Source organism: Nilaparvata lugens, chromosome 7 (genome assembly GCF_014356525.2).
Source record: "Nilaparvata lugens isolate BPH chromosome 7, ASM1435652v1, whole genome shotgun sequence".
Lineage (NCBI taxonomy): Eukaryota > Metazoa > Arthropoda > Insecta > Hemiptera > Delphacidae > Nilaparvata > Nilaparvata lugens.
This window is the reverse complement of record NC_052510.1, coordinates 21,330,346-21,342,723: the sequence shown is the minus strand read 5'-3', so window position 1 is coordinate 21,342,723 and position 12,378 is coordinate 21,330,346. Positions and strand designations below refer to the sequence as shown.

Below are 12,378 nucleotides of genomic sequence, written 5' to 3'. Positions count from 1 at the left end.
AAGAAACTAGCATAAGTGAAAAACAACTGATTCTAAGTGCTGAATAAATTTTTGTAGTCTGTAATTCCGTGAATGATGATAGAAATTATTGTAATGTCAACGTACGTATTCTGGTCTCACGTCTGGTAGTTGAATATCATTATAGTAGTAGTGAAAGTGAATATTGAGATTTTAAAGGTCAACCCAAGTAAATTAGGAAAATTCGGAAATTATTATGGGAGAATGTTTGAGGAAAATAGGAAATTTTTTTTGATAAGTTTAGGTAGATCGAAGGTAATCAGAGAATAAATAGGAAACTGTTTTATTAGTTATTGTTGATATGTAGTTTTGAAAGGTTGATGAGTAGTTTTGGCCTTGAGATGTTTAAACTAAATAATGGGTATTGTAGATTAAAGTTGAAACGATAATCAAATCCTTGGGAATTTGTATGAAAATAAGTGATTCAGATGAGGTTGTTAAGTCCCTTTATCAGTAATGTTTATTCTCGAAAAGGTGAATCAGTTTTATTATTGGAAATATTTTTTTTAGGTGTGATTTTTGCGGTAGGCATGCGTAGTGATAGTGTAAAGATCCGTTGTGTTGATGACGTTTCCTGTAGACTGTGGGGAATTTTTTTTGTTTGTTTAGTTGAGACTCAAGATTTAGAGGAGGACACGGGGATGTCCTGCCTATGTGTGTGGTTGTTGAATTTAGGTAATCGGCGCGAGTGTAGGTCCGTGTCCAGAGAGAACGGAGCACTGCCCGATAGTTGTCCATGTAACAAATCAAGGAATTTAGCTGTGACTAACCTTGCAAATTTGTACGGTGGAATTGTATAATTTTAGCGAAAGGCACCGAAGATGGTGTGAGCTAAGATTTTTTTGTATCTAGTAAACGGTCTGGTTCATTCGAGAGTTATGGGGCTCGTCAGTAGAATAACGTAAACCGAAATCTAGAATATTTAGTGAGTCTTCGTAGTGATTGTAAGGAAAACAATCAGCGTAATGCAGTTAAGGGAAGCCCAGTCAAAAGGTTCGTTAATGTTTGGTAGGAAAGTCAGCCGCAAAAACACAAGTAATAATTAGTAAAAAAAGGGGGTATTATTGAGTTTAAAGTTGCTTAGAAATTTGGTATGGTAACGAAAATTTAAAGTTTTAGACAATGAATATTCAAAGTGATTAGTTAAGGTATACAAATAAAATAACAGAGAAACTTTTTCGAGTACCTAGGTAATGTTAAAATGGTTATCAGTGAAAGTAGAAATAAATATTGGAACACTAATGAACGGGTTAAATTAAAATAAAATTAACAGTGAAATTCTTCTAGTTGAATTTGAAATGAAAAGGGAAAAATCTCTTGAGTTAAGCATGAGTTTAAATTATTCTGTAGTTGAGAGTTGAAAGGTTGATTAAAAATTTAATTGGGGATATGAAAGTAGAAATATGTAGGAAAATTCGTGTCAAAAAGGAAATAGAATTTTTGTTGGCAAAATTAAATTGAGGTAATTAACAGTAGTAGGACCCTTTAGAGATAAGTAGTTAAAAAGTATTAATAAATAAAAAAAAAATAGGAAAATCTTTAATGAAATGATCAATTTTTTTTAATGATGAATAGTAAAATTGCAATCAAGTTTTCCATGTGAATAAGTTGGGATGTTTTGAGATCTAGTTAAATATGAAGTTTATTGTTGAGAAATAATATGTGAGGCTCCAGTAAGGTTGGAAATGTCAGTGAACTTGAGAATCAGTAATAGTGTAATAGTAGTCTATTAATGTGTTAATGTATTGGTAAATTTCATAATGTTGATGATCAGAAGTCAAGCATTAGCAGTCCTAAGATAGTTGTTCCAGTTGAATTTTCTTATTATTAAATCATGCCTTGAGAATTATTCTTCCAGTGTTTAGAGAAAATGTCACGTACTTTGAGTTTGAGATAAATAACCATGATCGCTGTCGAGTCAATTTATCTAGTTGAAGTTGTAGGCAGTGAGAAAATGACAATACTCTAGTGAGAAGCGAAATACAGAATTATTATTGTAGATAATAGCCTGGCACTCGATCATTGTTTTGTTTTGACTAGCGTTCTGTGGTAGAGGTTTCCTACTAGAATATTATAATGAAAAGTGTTTTTCTCATGATTGTGGAATGCAAAATCGCGCTTGTGTCATATAGCTCTCGCGTTGATCCAATAATGCAGTTTCAATCATTGTTATCTTTGAATCGTAGCCTATGTAGAATAGTATTGCCTATTGAATTGCTTTATATTGTTAAAAATATATTGCACTCTCAACTCTATAGTAATGATAGTTAGATTTCAATACATTCAGCTGAGTGAAAAAGTTTCATCCTTTACTATTATGATCAAACGTACTTCATATTTTACAACAGCAGAGTAACATAGAACCAATTAAAACTATGATGTCTTTTAAACGTTTTCCCTTGTTAGAGTTTGCCAAGAAAATAACCAGGGACCCAATAAAGTGATTGAAGTATTCAAGATTATTATACTCGGTCCGTCTTTAGTACCTACTTAAAAGGTGGACACGTCCATATTGTTTTGTCCTGACTCTTGCCACAGTTTTAAAGACTCTTGCCACAAATCTCAATTAGTTATACATTTTGCTGAATTTCGGAATGATTAAAGAGATTTCTTTTGAAGAGGGCCCGCTTCAAGATGGATCCTACTATCAATCCAGAAATTTGACTCTCCAAATCATACAGAATGCCTCTATGGTAACATATCCTGATTAGATTTCTTTTTGCGTGTTTCACACCGGAAGGAAGGGGAGTGTGCCGGGCACTCTCTTTAATTCAGGCCTTTTCCCAAGTTATAATAGTAAATCTAATACGCAATAGACTGGAGCCATTATTGTAAGTGAGTTAGCGAAATAAATTATTTTCTCTCTCTATTATGAACGGCCATGACTTCGAGTTTCCCATGATAGATATTTAAAAATTGTGGCTCTGAGTCATCGAGGAATGTAGATTATGGAATTATCTCTAAAACTTAGCCTTCTTGTCGCGACATAAAATGCGATAAGTTGGAAAACAGCAAGCATTGAAATTATAACAAACTACCGATTTTGCAGTTACTATTTGGTCCAAAGGCTGTAGAAGCCACGCGACGATTGGTCAAATTGATTCCATTCGCCCAATAGGAGACCTGTTTCTAAATACAGTAGTGGGGATTCCCCAGCCGACAGACCAGATTACGTTTCGGAGGACACTTTGCTAGGAGCACTACGAGAGTAAAGATGTAGTCATTATGTTTCGCCCTTTTTGGGCAAGTTTATGAGTTTATATCATTTTTAGTTAATGTAGGAGCTAGTTTTATTTTTTATTAATGTTTAAATTTACTAGTAGTGCCATGTCCTGAAAGGTTTAATTGTGTTTCTTCATCATGTACGAATAATTGTTTCTTCAAATAACCGCTAAGGTACGTAAACTAAGGTTAAAATATAATTTAGGGAAATTAATTAAGTGAAACTTCAATCAAAAGATTTTATCAACAAAGCCTGTTATTTTTCAAGTTAATAATATTGATTGAGAATAATCCTTTGATTTTATTAGTGATGGAAGATAATTATAATTTTTTTTCTACAGAAGTATAGAAAGTTTTCAGTTACGTTACATTTGAGTTATTGTTTCTGGAGATATATTATCGTAGAGTATTGCTGAAAGTCAGGAAGATAGCCTTTAAATTGGAATGAAACTTTTAAGATTATGTTCATATTGAGTTTATGACATTTTTTAATTTATATTTTTCAGACTCTGTTTTCTTATGTCATTAAGGCTGTCGAATGATTTAGTAAATTTTTTATGATAGAAATCTTAATAGACGAAGAAGAAAGTTTTTCTTTTCCAGGAAATTAATATTAATGAATGTTCAAATTTTAATACAATTTAAATTACTTTCTATGTGTTTACTAATTTTATTTAATTAAAGGTAAATCAAATCATAAACTCTGGAATGTTCATTTTTAATTAAGGTTCTGAGCAGTTTTGGGCGAATGCCCGTTATTTACACTTGGATTGCGTCCTATAGTTCATAAATAATAAATAAAATAAATGTTGGCTGGCGCACAAGTTTCCAACAATACTAGCCGAGCTACTATATGAAAAATTATATTTGATTTCGCAAACCAAACGAAAAATATCATATAAGTTAGCATCATTTCAATTTGAATTATTTGTGAAGAAAGATCCATTAATTCTGATAAAAAGAATCAGTAGTTTAAAGATAAAAATCTATATAAAATGAGGACTCCTGTTTTAGCTTTTGATGAATTGTAGGAAGAGTTAGAAATTAATGCTGTAATACATTTATTTACAGCGGTTCATGTGTGTCCCCAAACCAACTTCTTGTACTACCACCCCTTTGGTTCCGCAACTTTATGTAACACCGCTTCAAGACACCCGTTCAGACGACAGGTCTAGGGACGTAAGAGGACGTCGCCGTCCAGCCAAATTCAACCGGTAAAAGCTCACCGCCAAAAACAAGGTACTGTAACCCCGACGATAAAGCAACTTACAAACCAACGAAAGTGCAGTGTAGTGAAACAAAGGTTCATTCGAGAATGTCAATCAAAAGTGGGGATTCGAAATTATTATGAAATGGGTTATATGGGTTACTATCGACGAAACTTGGGTTCAACGGGTTTTTCTTTCTTGAGTAATTTCATGTTGAAATTAATTGGTTATTTTGTGACTGATCTTGTTTGGTTTTGTGACGTATTGCTATCTAAACGGGGATAGTAATGCGCCCCCGAATCAGATGAAGAATGTCAACAAATTAACATGATATTGTTGTTTCTGTTGTTCGATTTTTTTTTGCCAATGTTATTGAAACTGTTTGTATTTTTTGTTTAATTATTTCAAAGTGTAGTGTTATTCCTATAAGTGTAGTGTATAAACCTATTAAATCAGGCATGGCAAGATTAATTGAAGTTTTCTTGACTGTAGCCCGTTCACCTGCATGAATTAGGTATAGACTCAGGTATTTTCTAGATGTGCCGGCCTATTTCTAAATTCTAAATTCTATTCAAAATTATCTTCTTTGGCACACAACTGCGCCACTGCTGCTGAATGTTAGCGAGAGGCACAAGGCCTACAATAAACAATATAATAAAATTGAAAATCGAAGCAAGCAGTCAACAATCAGAAACAGACACGCCGGTTATCAGCTGACTGATAAGGTAGCCGGCTCAGTTTGCATCGAGAAACTAACCCTTATTGTAAACAAACATTCATTATGCTGTTATAGGTTATTCGAAAACCATTTACAACTGTTTGTGAATCTGGATCTTAATAAATGAATATATCATAGATTTTGTTGTTATTTCAACAGCCAATAAAGGTGGGTAGTTGTAATTTTTAGCTTATTATTATAGAAAGTTGCTTATCAAAGCTGTTTGGCGAATCTCACCGTGACAGTATCTAATGTGTACAAATACAATTGTTTGTACAGACACGTGATAAAATAAATTTTTTTCTGGTGAGTGCAAGTAACTGTGCAAACTGTGTCAACATGTCGAGTTTTTTTAACTATTGCTTGAATTTATCTCAATAACCTCTTTCTCTCTTCGAAATTTAATGTATAAGGCAGGAATAATTTTATCGGTCCGCCAGTTACATATTGGACGGAAATAGTAAACATTTAGAAATAGACGAACGGAAATTTAGAAATAGGTTCACAAATATTATTCAATGAATTGCGTTTCATGATAAATGATTCAAATTTGAATATTTTTTGAAAAACATTAATTTTTTATATAGTCCTGTTTGAAATAAAAATATCCTCTGAGCTTTTGGGGGAGCCATGGGCCCCTTGAGTACTCCGTGAAAAAAGACATAGTGCATTCGTGTGACGTCAGTACAGGTAGGGCTCCTACATCAATAAAAACACTAGCTGATATAGATCAGCTGATATCAACGAGTTGTTATTGGTGTAGGAGCCCTACCTGTGCTGACATCACACGAATGCACTACGGCTTTGTTTACGGAGGTAGTGCCTTGAGCAGCCTCTAATGTCAACCAGATTGACTATAACTATGTAGTCACCTTTAAATAAGATGATATTTTTTCAACACTCTCGTTCGTTTTCATAGGTGCTTTCTCGATACAAACACGAAAGCATTTTATGGCCTTAGATACCTTCCTAGAGTTGTGGAATTCATTGAAGACAATGTATATGAGTTGGATGAGGAGGACTTCTTCGAAATGTTTGAAGTGACTGAACAAAAAGTATATCTATGTACCAATGATGTGGTAAGTACTGCTAGCCTGATGCTCGCTTTTTATAGGTTTTCATCACCACTCAACTCTGGTACTCGAATATTTCTCATCTATTTCAGTGCAAATTAAATTCAATAGTTTATTTTCCACTGATAGCAAACAATACCATATTGAAAAAGGTCACAATATTAGTCATATTCAACACAAAGACACTACACATAATTTAAAAAAAAAGTTCTTTGTCAATTTTATTTGGATTAAAAGTTTTCTTTTGAAAGCAAGCACCGGCGCTGTATGGTGGAGTATGGGGGGGAAGGATTGTGCCAGAAATAGTTATTTGTATATCTAAAGTGAAAAGTACAACATTTTCACCCTGTGGGAAAAAGTTTGAAGCCCGAGGCGAAGCCGAGGCAACAATTTTCCTGAGGGAAAAAAAATTTTCGCTCGTGATGTTCACAACATTCTTCCGATCCATCTACATTGTTTTTATAGAAACTGCAAATCAAATCAATTTAATAACTTACGTTATTGGTGACAATGTTTTTTAACAACATAACCTAAAATCTAAAACTTAAAAACCGGTCGTCTGATTGGCACTGCCGATTGTGCTGTCTATCGGCAACATTAGTAGTAATTATCAGCTGGGCGACTATCAAAAATGACTGAATTCAGATCACGCATTTCAGATTTGAATTGCAGATAAAAAATATTTGTAGGCTGGTATTTTGAATAGAATAAAATAATATTTTAAAATATGTATAAATTTTCATCGTCTACTAATATTAAGTATGTAATATCATGCAAACATATATTTCATGAGTTGATCAATTTTCTGGTTGTGGTATTGAATTCAGTTGACTCAATGACAGACACCTCTATTATGCTTCCTCATCTGAGCTTAGACCTTCTAACATATTTCAAATATAAGTTATTAAAATAGAGATGCTTCCCATGTTATTTAAATGGAGTTACTTTTACACTCTAGGGAGTTTTTCTCTTTTTTTCGTCCCGAGAGCGAAAAAGTGACCCTTTAGTATTATGTTCCAGGGAGTAAAGTAAGCACTTTAGACAATAGCTGGAGGAGAAGTATATTTGTCTGGTGAGGGAAATGTACAGAGGAGCCATCCCACAAGTAAGAACCAGTGTGGGAAGAACTGATGAGTTCCTTGTACAAGTCGGTCTTCACCAAAGCTCAGCACTCACTCCATACCTGTTTGACCTGATTATTGAAGTCATAGGATCTGAGGCTAAGAGGCCAACGCCATGATAGCATGCTGTTTGCGGATGACAAGAAGCCGGCATGAGAAGAGGCATGAGAATAAGCCGGACAGAAATAATAGTGTATATGGCATTGAGGGAACGATGAGAAACTGACCATGGAACTAGATGGAAGCCAACTCAAATCATGTGTGAGCAGGGCTCAAGACTTCTCTGTACTGTATCTGGGTTCAAGACATCTCCACGGTTGAATAATAATTGTAGAGATCACGGGTGCCTTCTCTAGCCTTAGTAGCCTACACTTAGGTCTAATGGGATATTCATTATGCGAATAACTGTTTTTTAATATGATATATCCCTTGATATTCTCAACCATCAACCCATTCCAATTTACCAATTAGAAAATTGTCTCTCCTGAGTGAACAATGATTATTTGATAGTGTCTATTATGATTTACAGCACAAGATTGTGAGAGTTAAAACTACATTCAGGCCGAATACGCTCACCCTAGCTATTAGACACACTGATGCAGTTAAACTGAACATTAATGGAAACGCAGGCGACTACGAATACTCTTTGGGGGATATCATGGAAGTTATCTACATAAATGCATTGAATTCCAAGGTTGTGAAGTATGGTAAGTGGATTCTGTAATCATGAATAAATAACTTGATAGTTAAATGACAGTCCGTGTATCTTTAAGATGGGGTAATTATATATTATGGACATTATGAATATGTGTTTCAAGTTTTCTATAGGCCTACATTTTAGGCCTAATAAAGTCAAAAATGAGGAGTAAATTCAATACAGGTGGCTAAGTCAAGCAGTGTTATATTTATTTATATAAAATTATATAAATGGCTTGAGGGCTTCATCATTATGTCTCAGCTTAGAAATCTACACTGGATTACAAAAAACGACACTTGGACAATTTTTCCATCACGCTTTTATTGAGTTACTATTCAAGAAAATTTTGTTCTCATCGTTTAAAGCAATATAATCATGAGAATTTAGTCGCATTCAGTCGCTCGAGGCGGAAGGACGGTATAATCTTTCAGATAAAAAGTTTTTTTCAACTCCGCTACTTTCTATTACTTGTTGAGTTTTCATTCTATTTCAAAAAATATTATAATAGTTCAAGTATAATGGCTCGGTGTAATTACTGTGATGGCAATCTACCAGCTTCAGGATTTGTGACATGTGATGGTTGCAAGAATAGCTACCACTTTGGATGCAGTTTGGAGGAAGCGGCCTACAATAGAATGTCTTCCAACGAAAAGAAGAAATGGCGTTGTATGTATGTGTGTAAGAGTGCGAAAACTGGACAGGGATCCGCAGGTGATACAATAAACTCTTCATTTAATACAGAGGGATCATCTAATACTGAACTTTCCGAAATTAAAACAATTCTAACTTTGCTGAATGATAAAATAACCAACATTGAATCTGTTTGTACCACGAAACAAGGAAGTCATAGAAGTTTATTTCCGAAAAATATGAGGTATGCAAATATGAAACTCTCCAAAGAGATTCATAAAGTAAAAAACAATAACGTTCCAAGGACTGTGTAATCGAAGATTTGAGGCTACAATTAAACGATCTCGATCAATATGATAGGGGTTGGAACTTGGAAATTCATGGGATGGAAGATTCCTCGAAGAAGGCGCCTTGGGAGCTGCTGAAGAAAATTGCAGATGAAATTGAAATAGAATTAAAGGACGATGACATATTAAGTGCTGCTCACCCTTTACCAGTGCGTGAAAAAAATCGTCCGCCAGCATTAATCATGCAGTTCGTTTCCAGAGTCGTTAGAAATAAGACCTTAGAGACGTAAGAAGGTTTTAACTGGTTAGTGAATAGATAATTCATCTTCAATATCATATCAATTTACTTTTAATGGAATATGATTATTATACACAGTACAATGCACTACTCGTTAGCCATTACATTTCACAAGTACACACACACACACACACACACACAACACAACAGGCCTCAGAGTAAAAGCGCCAAAAATAGCCAGTGCCATGAATATCATTATGTTACTTTCATTATCAAATAACATACACCCTCTTACTTTTATATAATATTTTAATTATTCTTAGAAAATATTGTTCCTGAATTTTACAGGGAAGTTCTCTTCCCAATGGTTTCGTGAATATGTCAGCGATTTGATCATTTGATTTTAAATATTTTATTTGAATAATGCCATTGGAAACTTTTTCTCCAATAGAATAATACCTTATATCTATATGTTTCATTTGTTCATGATTCTCAGGATTATGAGCTATTTTTATAGCAGATTGATTGTCTTTATACAATAAAATAAGACAATTTTCATCGATTACCGGTATACAAAAATCTGTTAACACACCTCTAATCCAACAAGCCTCGCTTGCAGCTTGGCTTAAAGCTACATACTCAGCTTCTGTGCTGGACAAAGCTATGCTGTGTTGCTTCTTGGTACACCAAGAAATTGTGTTGCCAAATCCTTTAAAACAGTAACCTGAGGTTGATCTTCTCTCCAAGTCACCACCCCAGTTTGCATGTACATAGTCAACAATTACTTCATCATTTTAATTTCTCTTATAATCAAACTCTAAATATCTAAAGTACATTTTACATATCGCAATACACGTTTTAACATCTTATACAGCATTTCACTGGCACAACTTAGGAAATGACTCAAAAAAGATATAGTACAATACAAGTCAGGTCTAGATCCTACAACAGCATACATAAGACAGCCAATTAATCTACGACATTTCTTCTCTATTTCTAAAGTTTCAGATTTCTCTCTTTTCAATAATTCAAAGTTGAAGTTTTTGTCAATGGGAGTTTCCATGGGTTTACAATCTTGCATGTTGAATGTTTCTAATACTCGCTTGAGATATTTCTTTTGACTAATAGCAGTCACCCTTTCTCAATATCCTGTTTGACATTCATTCCAAGTCCTTCATCTTGAAATTCTCTTGTAAGATAGATTTCAATCTTGATACCTCATCCTCATCTCAGCCAAAGAAGAGTAAGTCATCTACATACAATAATAGAAATACCTTCTCACCCTTCATGATTTTAGAATACAAGCAATAATCGTTCTTTGACCTTGTAAAATTGTTCATTCTCATTACAAAATCGAATTTAGAATTCCAGTCTTTTGGTGATTTCTTTAGCCCATGAATTGACTTCTCAAGTTTACAAACCTCATTTCTCAATCCTTTTACTCCCTCAGTTAATGTCATATAAACGTCTTCTTTTGTTTCACCATCAAGGAAAGCATTTTTACATCCATCTGATAAACAGGAAAACTTAATTTATTTACAACACTCATAAAAATTCGAAAGGTCGGCAATCTAGCCACAGGAGCATAAATGTCATTCAAATCTATGTTATCCTTTTGTTTGATCCCCTAGCAACTAATCTAGCCTTGTATTGAATGTTACCCTTCTCATCATTTTTGTCTTAAATACCCATTTGCTATCAATTACTTCTTTATTTTCTGGTGCAGTCTCTACCTCTGTCCAAGTATTATCCTCTGTCAAAGCATTCAATTCAGTTTAAACTGCCTCTAACCATTTTTCAGCATGGTTTGATTTTATAGCTTCAGAATATGTGAGAGGCCCATTTACTGATAAACTAAGATAACTGGTTTCATAGTCTTTCAACCACACTGGTTTTCTCACCTCTCTTCTGTTTCTCTCTCATTATCATTCCTATCTAACATTTCTTCTCCACTTCCTTCATTTACCTCAATTTCATTGACTGCATTTTCAATTTCATTTGTTTCATTCTCAGTTCCCTCAATTTCATTCGTCTCAGTTTCTTGAACTTCATTATTTTCATTTGGAAAAATAATCTCAATTATTTCTGAGAAACTTTCTCGCTTTAACCACCTACTTATCTTTTGAGACAAAAAAGTTTCTAGCATGTCGAAAATTTCATGTTTTCTGCTCGACATTGAAGAACATGATTATTAATTAAAAAATAACCATGGGTCGGATAAAAATGATCCAGAAACCAATAGGAAGGAGACAGTCTCCCCGTTCATTTGATATAAAATTAATACTCATTACGACGCTACATGATTCTGAGAGAAGTGATATTCAAAAGAATAAAACAAATCTTCGCGATGTTTCCAATTTTATCATAAAAGTTGAATTTCCTTTTTATCCTTCAACCCTTAAACCTTTTTAGCACTACTAGGATATCGGGGATGATATTATACATCCAATTCTGACGTTGAATTGGAAATTTGAGAAAGTTGCAATTTTACACGATTTGGCAACCCTGTAATTTCTTCGGATGGAGGGCCAAGTCTCAACTTGCTTTACACAAACTATAAACATTTGAACATTGAAACACTAGTAGTTCTGTGAACAGTAGACCTCACGCAGTTTTCTCATCAACAAGTATCTGATTGAAACTATAGACCTTATGGAAATACAGGAATAGACTGGCTTCTCCACATATCTGTGTAATCTCTTGTCAGCTGATTTATGATGAATAATAACATTATTCTATAGTCTGATATCTACTGTAATAACCATTTAACCATTTAAAAATTAAAACATTTGAACATTTAAACATTTAAACATTTAAACATTTGAACATTTAAACATTTGAACATTTAAACATTTGAACATTTAAACATTTAAACATTCAAACATTCAAACATTCAAACATTTAAACATTTAAACATTTAAACATTTAAACATTTAAACATTTAAACATTTAAACATTTAAACATTTAAACATTTGAACATTTGAACATTTAAACATTTGAACATTTAACATTTGAACATTTAAAAATTTAAACATTTAAACTAAGTGCCGGTTGCACAACAGCCGGTTAAATTTTAACCGTGATTAATTCCATGAGAACCAATCAGAGAAGCCGTCTTTTCAAAAACGCCGTCTCTGATTGGCTCCCGTGAAATTAATCACGGTT

The 12,378-nt window shown here is 33.7% G+C and overlaps 1 protein-coding gene across 1 annotated transcript in view; it reads left to right on the top strand.

The window, feature by feature from the left end:
- LOC111054601 overlaps positions 1–12,378 on the top strand; it is a 171,417-nt gene that overhangs the window by 134,546 nt on the left and 24,493 nt on the right. The window contains exons 8-9 of the mRNA XM_039432333.1: positions 6,086–6,245; positions 7,890–8,067. Coding sequence (XP_039288267.1) covers positions 6,086–6,245; positions 7,890–8,067 — 338 coding nt within the window. The remainder of the gene's footprint in view (positions 1–6,085; positions 6,246–7,889; positions 8,068–12,378) is intronic.